We start from the raw sequence: 15,152 nt of genomic DNA, 5'->3' as shown, positions 1-15,152 counted from the left end.
CACCATGCACTGCAATACAATAGATTCTTTCACACACTACCCTAAGAATTTATTGTTAGATTGTCAAGCAAGGTCTTGTGTAAAAGACATTCCAGGAAACTCAGCCTAGCCATTTACTTTTTCAAGGCACATTATAATTTCCAGAAATCAACCTTCTCAGCTTATGTGTGAAAACCACAGTAAAATGTTAAAATCTTGTTACATAAGACACCCTAACGTTAATAAAAAAAAAAATATACTGTATATATAAAAAGCTATTTAGTTATTTTTGTCTGTCACACGATTACTCTTGAAACACTGTGGCTAGAACTTTGATCATGGTCTTGTTGCAGCGACCTCCGCGGGGTTTGCTTCTTTCATATGGCAAACTGATTGAGAGGGCGACATGGCACAACGCAAGAGAAGCAGCAATATCTGCTTAACATGAGTCAAATTGAAGAAGACAATTTCATCATAGGGTGAAGAAGAATAACAACTCCAGTATCTACTGTGTGTTGATTTCGAGAGGACTGGAGGTCTATGTGTTTTCTAGTCAGTTTTAAACAGATGGAGGAATTGACAAATAAAAAGCTTCAACTAGCTTAAGAGTTTATACAAATAAATACAGATTTTTTTTGGAAAGGTTCATTGTCTGTAAATTGTTTAGAATTGAGAAATATTGTAAAATAAGGGACCTACTCTTCATCTAAGCTGAAAAGAAAACCTGAAGCATACAGCCAAGACAACACTGGAGTGACTTTAGGACGTCTGTGACTGTCTGTGAGTGGCGCAGCCAAAGCTCAGACTTATGCCCGATAGAACATCTGTGGAGAGACCTGTAGATGACAGCTTACAGACAACTCCTATTCAATCTAATGGAGGTGTTCAGAGCTTGTAGAGACTTACCCAGAAGACATGAAGCTGTAATTGATACCAAGTACTAAATTAAAGGTTCCAATACTTCTATGAATGAGAGATTTCAGAACTTGATTATTTAATACATTTGCAAACCTTTCTGAAAACATGTTTTCACTTGGTTATCATGGATTATTGAGTGTAGGGTTGATAGGCAAAATTGCAAATGTATCTATTTTTAAGACAGAATCTAAAACAAAATAAAGTGTAGGGACAGTGAAGGGGTTTGAACACTTTCTGAATTGACTGAACGTTTAATGTGTACTTGGGATTTCAATGCACTGCACAATAATTTCTTTCATCCAAATACATTTAACAATAAAACAAATGCAGCACTTGCTGTTGCTTACACACCCTTTTTCCTTTAAACCAAAACAACTGTAACATTAGTGGACTTTTAATGCCATTTCTGGGACCCTCTTTCTTTTTTCACTATAGTTACATGTGCATACTATTGACCGGAAAATTTAACAGACTGTGATGAAAACGTGTCCCATTTCAGGCTCTGTGTGTGTGATGAGGCTAATTACTACAGGATTCATATCTGCAATGGACAAACACCATGCCTTCCACAGCAGTGTCACTGCAGAGATGAAGCTTCATTTTTCAACAAGTTCTTGAGTGTTAGTGGAAGCTGCCTTGAAACTATTTGAACATTGGTGGCAACTTATATCCATCACCCTCTGTGAGCAACCTTGGTGTCCAATTTGCTTTTCTTAATATTACAATATCACATACTAGCCAACCCGCGGCGTAACATACGCCGCATAATTATGTATTGATGGGTGAACACTTGCTGAACGACACAGTTGTCCAAATGGGGTGGGTTTGTGGATACCACTGTGAGTGAATGAAAAGATGGACCTCTGGAGAGAGCAACATACAATTGTCCGTGACTGAAAGCGGGATCGTCTGTGACGATGGAGGCCACGCTGGTGAAAGTTACTTCGTTGGTAGGGATAAGTGTCAGTACTTGTTCATTAAGGTGTAGCGAGTCTTCGTTGTTGACGCTTAGTATAGCTTGCGTACTGAGTTGTTCCGGAGTCACAGTTGAGAAACACTTTTTTAATGTCTTTTAAGCACAGGGAAAAACTTTTTTAATATCTTTTAAGCACAGGGAAAAAAATTAACATGTGAAACATCCGTAATGTAATAAGCCACCAAGAAAAGTAACATTGCAACAATGCACGCTACGATCCGATCGCTGTAAACAGAAGTGAAAACAAAATCGAGGCCAGTGCATTCTTTAACTGCCTTGTAGCGCAATGGTAGTGCTGCTGTTTTGCAGTAAGGAGACTGTGGAAGATTTTGGGTTCGCTTCCCGGTTTCTCCCTGTGTGAATAGCGCTTTGAATACTGAAAACACCGGTATATCAATGTAATGAAGTATTATTATTCTTATGCGTCCAGCGCTCTCTCTCTCCCGCACCTGTATGCGTGTGTGTGTCGCTCGCTCTCTCTCGCTCGCTGCACGTGTTCCTGCAGGCATACCAGTAAGTGAATGAAAAGATGGAACTCTGGAGACAGCAACATACAACTGTCCGTGACTGAAAACTGGTTTTGGCAGATACATGCACATCTTTTTGAAAGTTTGGTCCTGTGCCTTATCAATTGTCATCGCAAAGGCAAATCTAACAGGAAATTGTCTTCGTGTTAAAGTAAAAGGCAAATTATCTGTGACAAACAACAGGAAATTGTCTTCCTGTTAAAGTAAAAGGCAAATTATCCGTGACAAACAACTGTTTTACACGCTGCATACCAACCCGCGGCATAGTATACGCCGCATAATCATGTTTTTTAAGCAGAGGGAAAAAATGAACATTTGCAAAATCTGTAACGTCGCTTTCAGTAAGTACAATGCACACGCGTTTAATTTGTCAGCCACTTTTTGCCAGCCGTCTTTTCTGGTTTGGGCTGCTTTTGCAGTGTTACCGCTTGTGCATATTAAATCTTGAAATCCTTCGAGTAATTTTACCGCTTGTGCATATTAAATCTTGAAATCCTTCGAGTAACTAATTAACTAACTAACACCCACCCACCCAGCTTGTGAGAAAAAAATATGCCCGTTCTTTCATCATTTTGTTGCAGCCTATCAAAGACTTGCTGATCATGTTTTCTAGAGTCAATATACAGTGGAACCTCAGTTCACGACCATAAATCGTTCCAAACCTTTGGTCGTAAACCGATTTGGTCGTGAACCGAAGCAATTTCCCCCATAGGATTGTATGTAAATACAATGAATCCATTCCAGACCATACAAACTGTATGTAAATATATTTTTTTAAAGATTTTTAAGCACAAATATAGTTAATCATAACACCATAGAATGCACAGTGTAATTGTAAAAACATTGAATAACACTGACACAAACACCCAGGCTCCCTGCTCAGCTGCATGCACAGGCTCTCTCTCTCTCAGCAGCATGCGAGCCCCCTCCCCCTCTGTCTCTCAGAAGCACTCGAGCCCTCTCTCTCTCTGTAACATTGCAGCAGTTGTATAAACACTTTTTTTTTAAATGAGTTTTAAACACAGGGGAAAAAAACCCAGCCTCCCTGCTCAGCTGCATGCGCGAGCCTCCCCAGCCCCCCTCCCTCTCTCTCTCTCTCTCTCTCTCAGCAGCACGCGAGCCCCCTCTCTCTCAGCAGCACGGGAGCCTCCCCAGCTCCCCTCTCTCTCTGCAGCACGCGAGCCCCCTCCCCCTCTGTCTCTCAGAAGCACACCAGCCCTCTCTCTCTCTCTGTAACATTGCAGCAGTTGTATAAACACTTTTTTTTTAAATGAGTTTTAAGCACATGGGGAAAAAAGGAACATTTGAACAAATCCGAACTTTATTTAAAAGCCAACCAAGATAGTAACATTGCAGGAGTTCACCATTTTTAATCAGGCGACTGACAGTAGTGGAGTCAGGCACAGAGAAGGTCAGCTGCTGAGAAAGCGTCTCGACTGTTGCAGGGCGGTGAAGCAGGTGACACGCTAATGAAAAAGAGGCACAGGGCTTATTGGTTTTTAAAGACTGCTTCCTTCATTGTGTTTTAACCTCTGTTTTAAAGGATTGCGCGGCTCTCTCTGTCGCGCTGCCTGTGTGTGTGCCTCTGTCTCTCTATCGCGCTGCCTGTGTGTGCGCGGCTCTCTCTCTCGGGCTGCCTGTGTGTGCCTCTGTCTCTCTCTGGCGCTGCCTCTGTGTGAACCAAGGTTCCACTGAGGTTGACTAATGAAAAGTTAACGTGGCTCAGAGCTGCATGTGGACTGTGGCACAGACAAACAGAAATGACGGCATGTTTTCTGAGGCGTCGTGTCCGAGTTGGTGGGCGTGGCTCTGCGAGTTGTCGTCGTATCCAATGGTCGTACAGTTGGTGGGCGTGGCTCCTTCCTGCGTGCGCCATGGGTGTCTTACTTGTCGGCGGCTTAGTGAATCCACGCCCCTTCCGGCGTGCTTTCCATGGGTGGCTACTTGTCTTCCGGCTTAGTGAATTATATATATAGATGTTATACTATATAGTATAATATAACCCAGACACAGGGGATGAACCCAGCCACAGGGGATGCACAAACCGGTGTGTTTCTTCATGTCAGTCCCAAGCCGGGATAAATGGGGAGGGTTATGTCAGGAAGGGCATCTGGTGTAAAATTTTGCCAAATCAATATGCGGACAACAATACAAATTTCCAAACCGGATCGGTTGAGCCCCGGGTGAACAACAACTGCCACCAGTACTGTTAGCCAACAGGGTGCTGGCGGCAATTGAGCTACTGTTGGCCAAAGAAGAAGAAGAAGGAGAAGAAGAGGGGGGAGATGTGTCCGGAGGCAGGAGGAGAGGAGGAAGGTAAAGAGAGTGGAACTGAGGGTAGGAACTTTGAATGTTGGCAGTATGACTGGTAAGGAGAGAGAGTTAGCAGATATGATGGAGAGAAGCAAGGTTGATATATTGTGCGTCCAAGAGACTAAATGGAAGGGAAGTAAGGCCAGGTGGATCGGAGGTGGATTCAAATTGTTCTATCATGGTGTGAACAGGAGGAGAAATGGAGTAGGGGTTATTCTGAAGGAACAGTATGTCAAGAGTGTTTTGGAGGTGAAAAGAGTGTCAGACAGAGTAATGATTATGAAGCTGGAAATTGGAGATGTGATGATGAATGTTGTTAGTGCATATGCCCTACAAGTTGGGTGTGCAATGGATGAGAAAGAAGATTTTTGGAGTGAGTTAGATGAAGTGATAAACAGTGTGCCCAAGGGACAGAAAGTGGTGATTGGAGCGGATTTCAATGGACATGTTGGTGAAAGGAACAGAGGAGACGAGGAGGTGATGGGTAGGTATGGTGTCAAGGAGAGGAATGAAGAAGGTCAGAGGATAGTGGATTTTGCCAAAACGATGGACATGGCTGTGGTGAATATGTATTTTAAGAAGAGGGAGGAACATAGGGTTACGTACAAGAGAGGAGGAAGATGCACACGGGCAGATTACATCCTATGCAGAAGAGTCAATCTGAAGGAGATTGAAAACTGCAAAGTGGTAGGAGGGGAAAGTGTAGTTAAGCAACATAGGATGGTGGTCTGTAGGATGACGTTGGAGATCAAGAAGAGGAAGAGAGTGAGGGCAGAGCCAAGGATCAAATGATGCAAGGTGAAGAGAGAGGTGTTGAAGGCTAAAGAAAAGGCGTACGATGAGTTGTATGAGAGGATGGACACTAAGGAGGGAGAAAAGGACCTGTACCGATTGGCTAGACACAGGGACCGAGCTGGGAAAGATGTGAAGAAGGTTAGACATTGTGATCATGTAGTAATACTAGGGAGCAGGTTGAGGAGACCCTGGAGAGGTGGAGATATGCTCTAGAGAGGAGAGGAATGAAGGTCAGTAGGAACAAGACAGAATATATATGTGTAAATGAGAGGAAGGTCAGTGGAATGGTGAGGATGCAAGGAGTAGAGTTGGCGAAGGTGGATGAGTTTAAATAATTGAGATCAACAGTACAGAGTAATGATGATTGTGGAAGACAGGTGAAAAAGAGGGTGCAGGCAGGGTGGAATGGGTGGAGAAGAGTGTCAGGAGTGATTTGTGACAGACAAATATCAGCAAAATTGAAAGGGAAGGTCTACAGGATGGTAGTGAGACCAGCTATGTTATATGGGTTGGAGACGGTGGCACTGACCAGAAAGCAGGAGACAGAGCTGGAGGTGGCAGAGTTAAAGATGCTAAGATTTGCACTGGGTGTAACGAGGATTGATAGGATTAGAAATGAGTACATTAGAGGGTCAGCTCATGTTGGACGGTTGGGAGACAAAGTCAGAGAGGCGAGATTACGTTGGTTTGGACATGTGCAGAGGAGAGATGCTGGGTATATTGTGAGAAGGATGTTAAGGATAGAGCTGCCAGGGAGGAGGAAAAGACGAAGGCCTAAGAGAAGGTTTATGGATGTGGTGAAAGAGGAAATGCAGGTGATGAGTGTAACAGAACAAGATGCAGAGGACAGAAAGATATGAAAGAAGATGATCCGCTGTGGCAACCCCTAACAGGAGCAGCCAAAAGAAGAAGTTTAATATACATATACACTCACCAGCCACTTTATTATGTATACCTGTTCAACTGCTTGATAACACAAATATCTAATCAGCCAATCACATGGCAGCAGATCAATGCATTTACAGTAGGGAGGTAGACATTGTCAAGTCGACCTGCTGAAGTTCAAACCGGGCATCAGAATGGGGAAGAAAGGTGATTTGAGTGACTTTGAACATGGTGTGGCTGTTGGTGCCAGACGGGCTGGTCTGAGTATTTCAGAAACAGCTAATTGACTGGGATTTTCACACACAGCCAGAAGAGTACCTATGAATGCACAGCATGTCAAACCTTGAAGCAGATGGGCTACAGCAGCAGGAGACCACACTGAGTGCCACTCCTGTCAGCTAAGAACAGGTAACTGAGGCTACAATTTGCTTGGGGGTCACCAAAATTGAACAAGATTGGAAAAAAATTGCCTGTTCTGATGAGTCTCGATTTCTGAAGCAACATTAGGATGGTAGCATCAACAACATGAAAGCATGGATCCATGCTGCCTTGGATCAATGGTCCAGGCTGCTGGTGGTGTAGTAATGGTGTGGGGGATATTTTCTTGGCACACTTTTGGCCACCAAGTACCACCTGAGCATTGCCACAGCATACCTGAGTATAGATGCTGACCATGTCTATCCCTTTATGATCATATTATACTCATCTTCTAACGGCTACTTCCAGGAGGATAATACCCCATGTCACAAAGCTCTAATCATTTCAAACTTGTTTCTTGAACATGATAATGAGTTCCCTGCACTCCAATGGCCTCAACAGTCACCAGATCTCAATCCAATAGAGCACCTTTGAGACGTGGCGGAACGAGAGTTTCGCATCATGGATGTGCAGCTGACAAATCTGCAGCAACTACATCAATGTCAATATGGACCAAAATCCTGGACGAATGTTTATAGCACCTTATTGAATCTATACCAAGAAGAATTATGTCAGTAGCCTAATAAAGTGGCTCGTAAGTGTATATTTTATGTTTAAGTGCAATTAATGACAACTGTGGTTTGGCAATATATTTCTTGACACATGCCACCTTTTTTGTCAGTAAGCCCTTCCATCATTTGAAATTTGTATTTCCGAGATTTTGGGCATTTATTTTTTGTTAAGCTCTCTCTCTTTTGTTTTAATCTTTTATTGATTATTAAGTCAGAAATACAAACCGAAAAAGACAATTTTTAGTTGCTTGATTAGTACAGTTCTTTACAAACATACTGAAGTCATCAGTCTTTAATTAGCCTTTTAACTGGTTGGCAACCCTGCTGGGTTGGTTCACGCCTTCCCTCACAACTGCGACACCAAACTGAAGAAGCAGGATTGATAATGGATGGGAGAAAACTTAACTAGATATTAAAATAATATCATTATAAAGATTTTGGATGTTGTAATATTTGACATTGTATACTGTACCCTGACAACTATCAAATATAATTCTAAGCTTTGACATTTCATACTCTGTCCCTCTCTCTTGATCATTAATAATCTCAGATCCTGTTTCTGTGGTTTCTGCTGCTATCAATACCCTCAACATTACTTGCTGTTCTTGTGTAGTTCCTATTTAAGTTTAGGTGACTTATAAACTTTGACTTAGGGTCCAAACACTGGTTCAAGGCCAAGGCTCCCTCCTTTCTAAGTCCTCCTCTGATAGAGACAAATAAAGACAGGAACAAGAGGGAGACTGAAGGATAACAAAAGAGATGGAGAGGGTAGAACCTCGGAGCCAGCCCATCAGACAACCAGGTAATAAGTTGCCTAGGAAGCTGAGAAGAGCATTAAAGTTTGTTTTATGTTGTCTTGCCTTCTTTCCATGCTTTGAATTCTCATTTTTTCACCAATATGTTGTGTGTATTGCTCAAAATAAATACATCCCTTTTTCTGAATATCACAGTATCCTTGGCATTAGCCTGGGTAGCACTTTATTTGTTACAGTTTATTAAACACTCCTGTAAAGCCAGACAAAATTACTATTTTATCTGTAATTTATTGATTGAATTTGGCTAGGTCAGGGACAAGGTCTGAATATCAAAGTATTCACTGTGGAAGTCACAAAATAAAATTGCTACCTTCCAGAGCGAAGGCAGCAATCGCTGCTTTTTTTCCTTAATTCCTTTTCTTTGTATTGTGTGACATACTAATGCCTTAAGTGGCCAAGAATCTGCTTACTTATCTGAGCTTATCATTTTTTGCAAACCAGAGCACACATTGAGTTCTCAAGATGCCAGCCTACTTAAGATTCCAAGGATTAACAAAATAACAGTGGGAGATCAAAAATTTAGTTACAGGGCCCTGAAGCTGTGGAATGATCGTCCTGCTAATATGAGAGACGTCCCTTCAGTCTCAGGTTTTAAATCCGTACTACTTCAGTTTAGAATACCCTGCTTAGAGCTGCTGACTAGCTGTACATACTGCATTTCTGTTTGTTAGTCATTTGTACAGAAAACTGATTATCACAATATTTTTAAACCATTATTAACCCTTGCCTCGCAGTAAGGAGTCCTGGGTTTGCTTCCCAGGTCCTCCTTGCGTGGAGTTTGCATGTTCTCCCCGTGTCTGCATGGGTTTCCTCACAAAGTCCAAAGACATGCAGGTTAGGTGCACTGGCAATCCTAAATTGTCCCTGGTGTGTGCTTGGTGTGTGGGTGTGTGTGTGCCCTGCGGGGGCTGGCACCCTGCCTGGCGTTTGTTTCCTGCTTTGCGCCCTGTGTTGGCTGAGATTGGCTCCAGCAGACCCCCGTGACCCTGTAGTTAGGATATAGCAGGTTGAATAATGGATGGATGGATTACTAACCCTGCTCTTTTCTGTTTCACTACTTGGTACCTGGATGTGGCACTTGGTGCCACTGTTCTACTGCCAGGCTGCTTTCCTGCATATGAAAAAGATATCTTGGAGACACTGGAATCACCAGATGAAGAAATTCTCTCATCAGACTGGATGACCAGCACAGTCTCCACTATAGAAACCTAAGGAGTGGGTTGTCAGTGACTTTATCTTTGACTTTCTTTTGTTCAATTTTAATCTCCACTGTTGTCAAATGGCCATAATTTGACAGTTAATTAATGGATAGACATTATTGGTTTCCTTTTATGTTTAATCAGTTCTAGCTTGTTCTTTTGTGTTTTAACAAGTCTACATTTATATAGTATGTGTGCCAGTTCGGTATTTAATAATTAGCATAATCTGCACTTGTATTTTAACTGAGAATTGTTCACAGTGATCTGCACCAGCATTCAGTGAAGAACGGAAAACTAAAATAAATTGTAATGTACTGGATTTGGTGTTTCTTGCTTTTTTAAGTGCATTCTTTATTTCTCAACTGTCAAGTTTTGCTGCATTGTTTTACATTACATTACACAAATTTATTTAGGAACAGAGATCAAGACCCTTGAGAGATTTACATAAATATTCCAGATCATGCCCAGAAAGAGACACCTACATATGATGTAGCATCAATCAGGCAGAGGAATCTAATCTCTGCTGCTTGGACATCCCGTTATATCCCATCTAATAAGTTAACTGCATTCTGCTAAAAGTTTATCATAGTCGGCAGTGTGTAATTTGATGTGCCTCATAAATAATAGGCAGGCACAACTCCTTCTACATTTACAATGGTGTAACACTGTGGCACTTGCAATCAATCAGTTGCCTGGAAGACATGAAAGGTTAAAATATTAGTGCTACAGCTACCTGACAGAATGGAAAACATTTCTTTGCACCACCGCCCGTGATGGTATGTAATGTGGGGCGCTGGGGTGGCTGTCCCCTCTCCTAAATATTTTTAAAAACTCCACTTTAATCAGGTAATGTGAAATAATCATGAAATGGCCTGGTGTCAGCACATGTCAACATCCATTAAAAATTGTTTCTGACTTGTATTTTAAATTCTGTGTGAATACCTATATTTTGACGTCTGTGACCTGGACACTCCCACATTTATCGGCAGTACATTAGTGTTGTTTTAGGTTTTATTAATTTAATGTGATTGGACAACTGTCGACGTACAAGATCATGTTGACGTGAATGGTTCACAGTTCACCCCTGCCATTAATGTAACTACAGATGAGCGAGCAGGACTTTAGATGGAAATTTTAAGCGGAACTTAAAATCAAAGAAAATTTGGTTATTTCTTTAATGAAACATCCCTTCATAAATCGTGATCGAGGACAAGCTTATACACAGACGTTTTCCTGCTGTTTCAAAGCGTGTTAGTGAAGCGTTGTGTACAATTACAGGGATACAACACCTAAAATATCTTCCTGAAAAATGCAAGCAGCATAAAAGTAGCCACAGTTATCTAGACTAAATTTTGACTAATTTTTATTATTGCTGAACAGCTAGATGAAGCGTATAGGACTGGAATTAGAAGGCACAACAAAGAGGTGTCCAACAATTGACATAACCTGTTCAGAATAATAGACTGAAATTTTGTAGAGCATTCAAATTGGCTTTACGTGGTCATGATGAGAGTGAGAGCTCCGATAAGACTGGGACTTTCCATGGGTTGGTGGATTTTGTTGCCTCTCTCGATGGAGTATTGAAAAAGCACCTTGAGAATGCCTGCCACTGTATTTAAGGGAACTTCAGAAATTGTACAAAACGAACTTTGACCCCCCAGAACACTCTGCGCCATGCATACATTTTCTAACGTAATTTAAAAAAAAAATCACATTTGTTTGGACTGGCATTTGGGTAGCTCTGTTTTCTGTGGATGTTTTTCATATTGTTATTGCTCGTATTTTAATATTTCATTCTATGTTTGATTATTCAGCTCTTTGTAACTTTTGTCTGTGACAGGCACTTTATAAATAATCTTTTACTTACTTACTTAAAAAAACAAGAAGGTGTTTATTTTGCCAAAAGTACAAAAAGCAAACAAAAAAAGTGTAATTTCAATATTGCGAATGGAACTTGTGTAACTTTTCAGAATTTCAAACTTTCAAACATGTTGTTTTAAGCAAGTTGTGGGTTATATTAACTTTGCATTACGAACAATTGATGGCATGTGACGTGATATGAAGAAAATATGTTCAGTTTCTGTTGTGCCTTTGAAAATATGCCTTTTTTTTTTAATTGTTCATCTGCCACCCATTAAGAAGCCTAAATTTCATACTCTTAATCTGTTGGTGTCCTGCAGCCTATCAAACATTAGACATTTACATATTTTTCTACATATTAGGAAGCTTTTCAAAGTACATAAAACCTTTCCCAGAAACACCATGACTCAGAAGAGGCTGAATGCACTGGCTATGTTGTCAATAGAAAAGTGAATGGTGACTGAAATGACTCAAGTTAATCAGAAAGTAACTGAGAAAATTTCAGGCCTGATGAAAAGGAGGGCAATATTTATGTTCAAGTAGTGCTACTGGGCAGTGTGTAAGCAACATAACAGTATGTATGTGTGTGTGTGTGTGTGTGTGTGTGTTTTCTTTTCTTTTCTCCTGAGCTATGAAATGCTTCTTCAGTTTGCCCCCCACCCACCCATAAAAACTGCAACTCCACCCAATTTTTTTCACCATCTGCCACTGCCCACCACTGACCCCACTCCAACAGTTTTCCATGCATTTCACAAACTTACTGGAAGAGATGGCATGAAAATCTTCACATACATCTGGGTAAGCCTGAAACACAAGAGAAAACAGAAAAACTCTGAGGAAGGGATATCTTGACTTCTTGCTCACAGGTCTCTTCCTCCAGCAGTAAGTAAGTAGACTTTTAAAATCAAATCTACAAACATTTTGTATACATTGCAGAGGCCCAGCAAAAAAAAGTTAAGACCTGAAAAAATTCACACAATAGCAACAAAAATCTGAGTATATTAATGAAAAGAAATGAACTAGTATAGCATGCAGACCTAACATGTAGTAGTATGCCTCTGAATTTTATATCGGGTTGACAAATGTGATAAAGAAGATGAGTAAACAAGGTATATAAATCTTAATGGGCATTCTAACACCATATATACAGGCACAGGTATAAATACCCCCCTCCTTTAACCGCCACCTTATCGTGGTGGAGGGGTTTGCGTGTCCCAATGATTCTAGGAGCTCTGTTGTCCGGGGCTTTATGCCCCTGGTAGGGCCACCCAAGGCAAACTGGTCCTAGGTCGCGGGACGAGACAAAACAGCGGTTCAAACCTTCTATGATGAATGAAAACTTTGGACGCCGTTTTCCCTTGCCCGGACGTGGGTCACCGAGGCCCCCCTCTGGAGCCAGGCCTGAAGGTGGGGCTCGATGGCGAGTGTCTGGTGGCCAGGCCTGCACCCATGGGGCTCGGCCGGGCACAGCCCGAAGAGGCAACGTGGGTCCCCCTTCCCATGGGCTCACCACCTATGAGAGGGGTCAAGGAGGTCGGGTGCAGTGTGAGTTGGGTGGTGGGCGAAGGCGGGGACCTTGGCGGTCCGATCCTCGGCTACAGAAGCTGGCTCTTGGGATGTGGAATGTCACCTCTCTGAAGGGGAACGAGCCTGAGCTAGTGCGCGAGGTTGAGAGGTTCCGGCTAGATATAGTCGGACTCACCTCGATGCACAACTTGGACTCTGGAACCAATGTCCTTGAGAGGGGCTGGACTCTCTACCACTCTGGAGTTGCCCCCGGTGAGAGGCGCCGAGCGGGAGCGGGTATACTTATTGCTCCCCGACTTGGAGCCTGTTCATTGGGGTTTACCCTGGTAGACGAGAGGGTAGCCTCACTCCACCTTCGGGTGGGGGGACAGGTCCTAACTGTTGTTTGTGCGTATGTACCGAACAGAAGTTCGGAGTACCCACCCTTTTTGGAGTCCCTGGAGGGGGTGCTAGAGGGCATACCTTCTGGGGACTCCCTCGTTCTGCTGGAAGACTTCAATGCTCACGTGGGCAATGACAATGAGACCTGGAAGGGCATGATTGGGAGGAATGGCCCCCCCGATCTGAACCCGAGCGGTGCTTTGTTATTGGACTTCTGTGCTCGTCACGGATTGTCCATAACGAACACCATGTTCAAGCATAGGGGTGTTCATATGTGCACTTGGCACCAGGACACCCTAGGCCTCAGTTTGATGATCAACTTTGTGGTCGTGTCATCGGACTTGCGGCCACATGTCTTGGACACTCGGGAGAAGAGAGGGGCAGAGCTGTCAACTGATCACCAGCTGGTGGTGAGTTGGCTTCGATAGTGGGGGAGGATGCCGGTCAGGCCTGGTAGGCCCAAACGTGTTGTAAGGGTCTGCTGGGAACGTCTGGCAGAGCCACCTGTCAGAAATAGCTTCAACTCCCACCTCCGGCAGAACTTCGACCACATCCCGAGGGAGGTGGGGGACATTGAGTCCGAATGGGCCATGATCAATGCCTCTATTGTTGAGGCAGCTGACCGGAGCTGTGGCCGTAAGGTGGTCGGTGCCTGTCGTGGCGGCAATTTCCCGAACCCGTTGGTGGACACCGGCGGTGAGGGATGCCATCAAGCTGAAGAAGGAGTCCTACAAGACCCTTTTGTCCTGTGGGACTCTGGAGACAGCTGATAGGTACCGGCAGGCCAAGCGGAATGCGGCTTTGGTGGTTGCTGAGGCAAAAACTCGGGCATGGGAGGAGTTTGGGGAGGCCATGGAGAACGACTTTCGGACGGCTTCGAGGAGATTCTGGTCCACCGTCCGGCGTCTCAGGAGGGGGAAGCAGTGCAGTGTCAACACTGTATATGGTGGTGATGGTGCGCTGCTGACCTCGACTCGGGATGTTGTGGGTCGGTGGGGGGAGTACTTCGAAGACCTCCTCAATCCCACTAACATGCCTTCCAATGAGGAAGCAGAACCTGGGGACTCAGAGGTGGGCTCCCCCATCTCTGGGACTGAGATCACCGAGGTGGTCAAAAAACTCCTTGGTGGCAGGGCCCCGGGGGTGGATGAGATACGCCTCAAGGCTCTGGATGTTGTAGGACTGTCTTGGTTGACACGTCTCTGCAACAAAGCATGGACATCAGGGACAGTGCCTCTGGATTGGCAGACCGGGGTGGTGGTCCCCCTCTTTAAGAAAGGGGACCGGAGGGTGTGTTCCAACTACAGAGGGATCACACTCCTCAGCCTCCCTGGAAAAGTCTATTCGGGGGTCCTGGAGAGGAGGATTCAGGAGGAACAGTGTGGTTTTCGTCCTGGTCACGGAACAGTGGACCAGCTCTACACCCTTAGCAGGGTCCTGGAGGGTGCATGGGAGTTATCCCAACCAGTCTGCATGTGTTTTGTGGACTTGGAAAAGGCATTCGACCGTATCCCTCGGGGAATCCTGTGGGGGTTACTCCGAGAGTATGGGGTACCGGACCCCCTGATAAGGGCTGTTCGGTCCCTGTACGATCGGTGCCAGAGCTTGGTCTGCATTGCCGGCAGTAAGTCGAACCCGTTTCCAGTGAGAGTTGGACTCCGCCAGGGCTGCCCTTTGTCACCAATTCTGTTCATAACTTTTATGGACAGAATTTCTAGGCGCAGCCAGGGCGTTGGTGGACTCAGGATTGGGTCACTGCTTTTTGCAGATGATGTTGTCCTGTTTGCTTCATCAGGCCATGATCTTCAGCTCTCTCTGGATCGATTCGCAGCTGAGTGTGAAGCGGCTGGGATGGGAATCAGCACCTCCAAATCCAAGACCATGGTTCTCAGCCGGAAAAGGGTGGAGTGCCCTCTCAGGGTTGGTAGCGAGATCCTGCCCCAAGTGGAGGAGTTCAAGTATCTCAGGGTCTTGTTCACGAGTGAGGG

The 15,152-nt window shown here is 44.0% G+C and overlaps 2 protein-coding genes across 2 annotated transcripts in view; both read right to left on the bottom strand.

Annotated features, from left to right (window-relative positions):
* Positions 1–15,152, bottom strand: part of LOC114655548 (multidrug and toxin extrusion protein 1-like) — a 276,585-nt gene that overhangs the window by 49,206 nt on the left and 212,227 nt on the right. The gene's annotated exons all lie outside the window — the stretch shown is intronic.
* Positions 1–15,152, bottom strand: part of LOC114656536 (multidrug and toxin extrusion protein 1-like) — a 90,915-nt gene that overhangs the window by 29,481 nt on the left and 46,282 nt on the right. Inside the window, exon 5 of the mRNA XM_028808179.2 lies at positions 12,018–12,060. Within this exon, the coding sequence (XP_028664012.2) occupies positions 12,018–12,060 (43 nt within the window). The remainder of the gene's footprint in view (positions 1–12,017; positions 12,061–15,152) is intronic.

The sequence above is a fragment of the Erpetoichthys calabaricus genome, chromosome 8, assembly GCF_900747795.2.
Source record: "Erpetoichthys calabaricus chromosome 8, fErpCal1.3, whole genome shotgun sequence".
In the NCBI taxonomy this organism is placed as follows: Eukaryota; Metazoa; Chordata; class Cladistia; order Polypteriformes; family Polypteridae; genus Erpetoichthys; species Erpetoichthys calabaricus.
The sequence above is the reverse complement of the archived record's forward strand: the minus strand, read 5'-3'. Positions and strand labels throughout refer to the sequence as shown.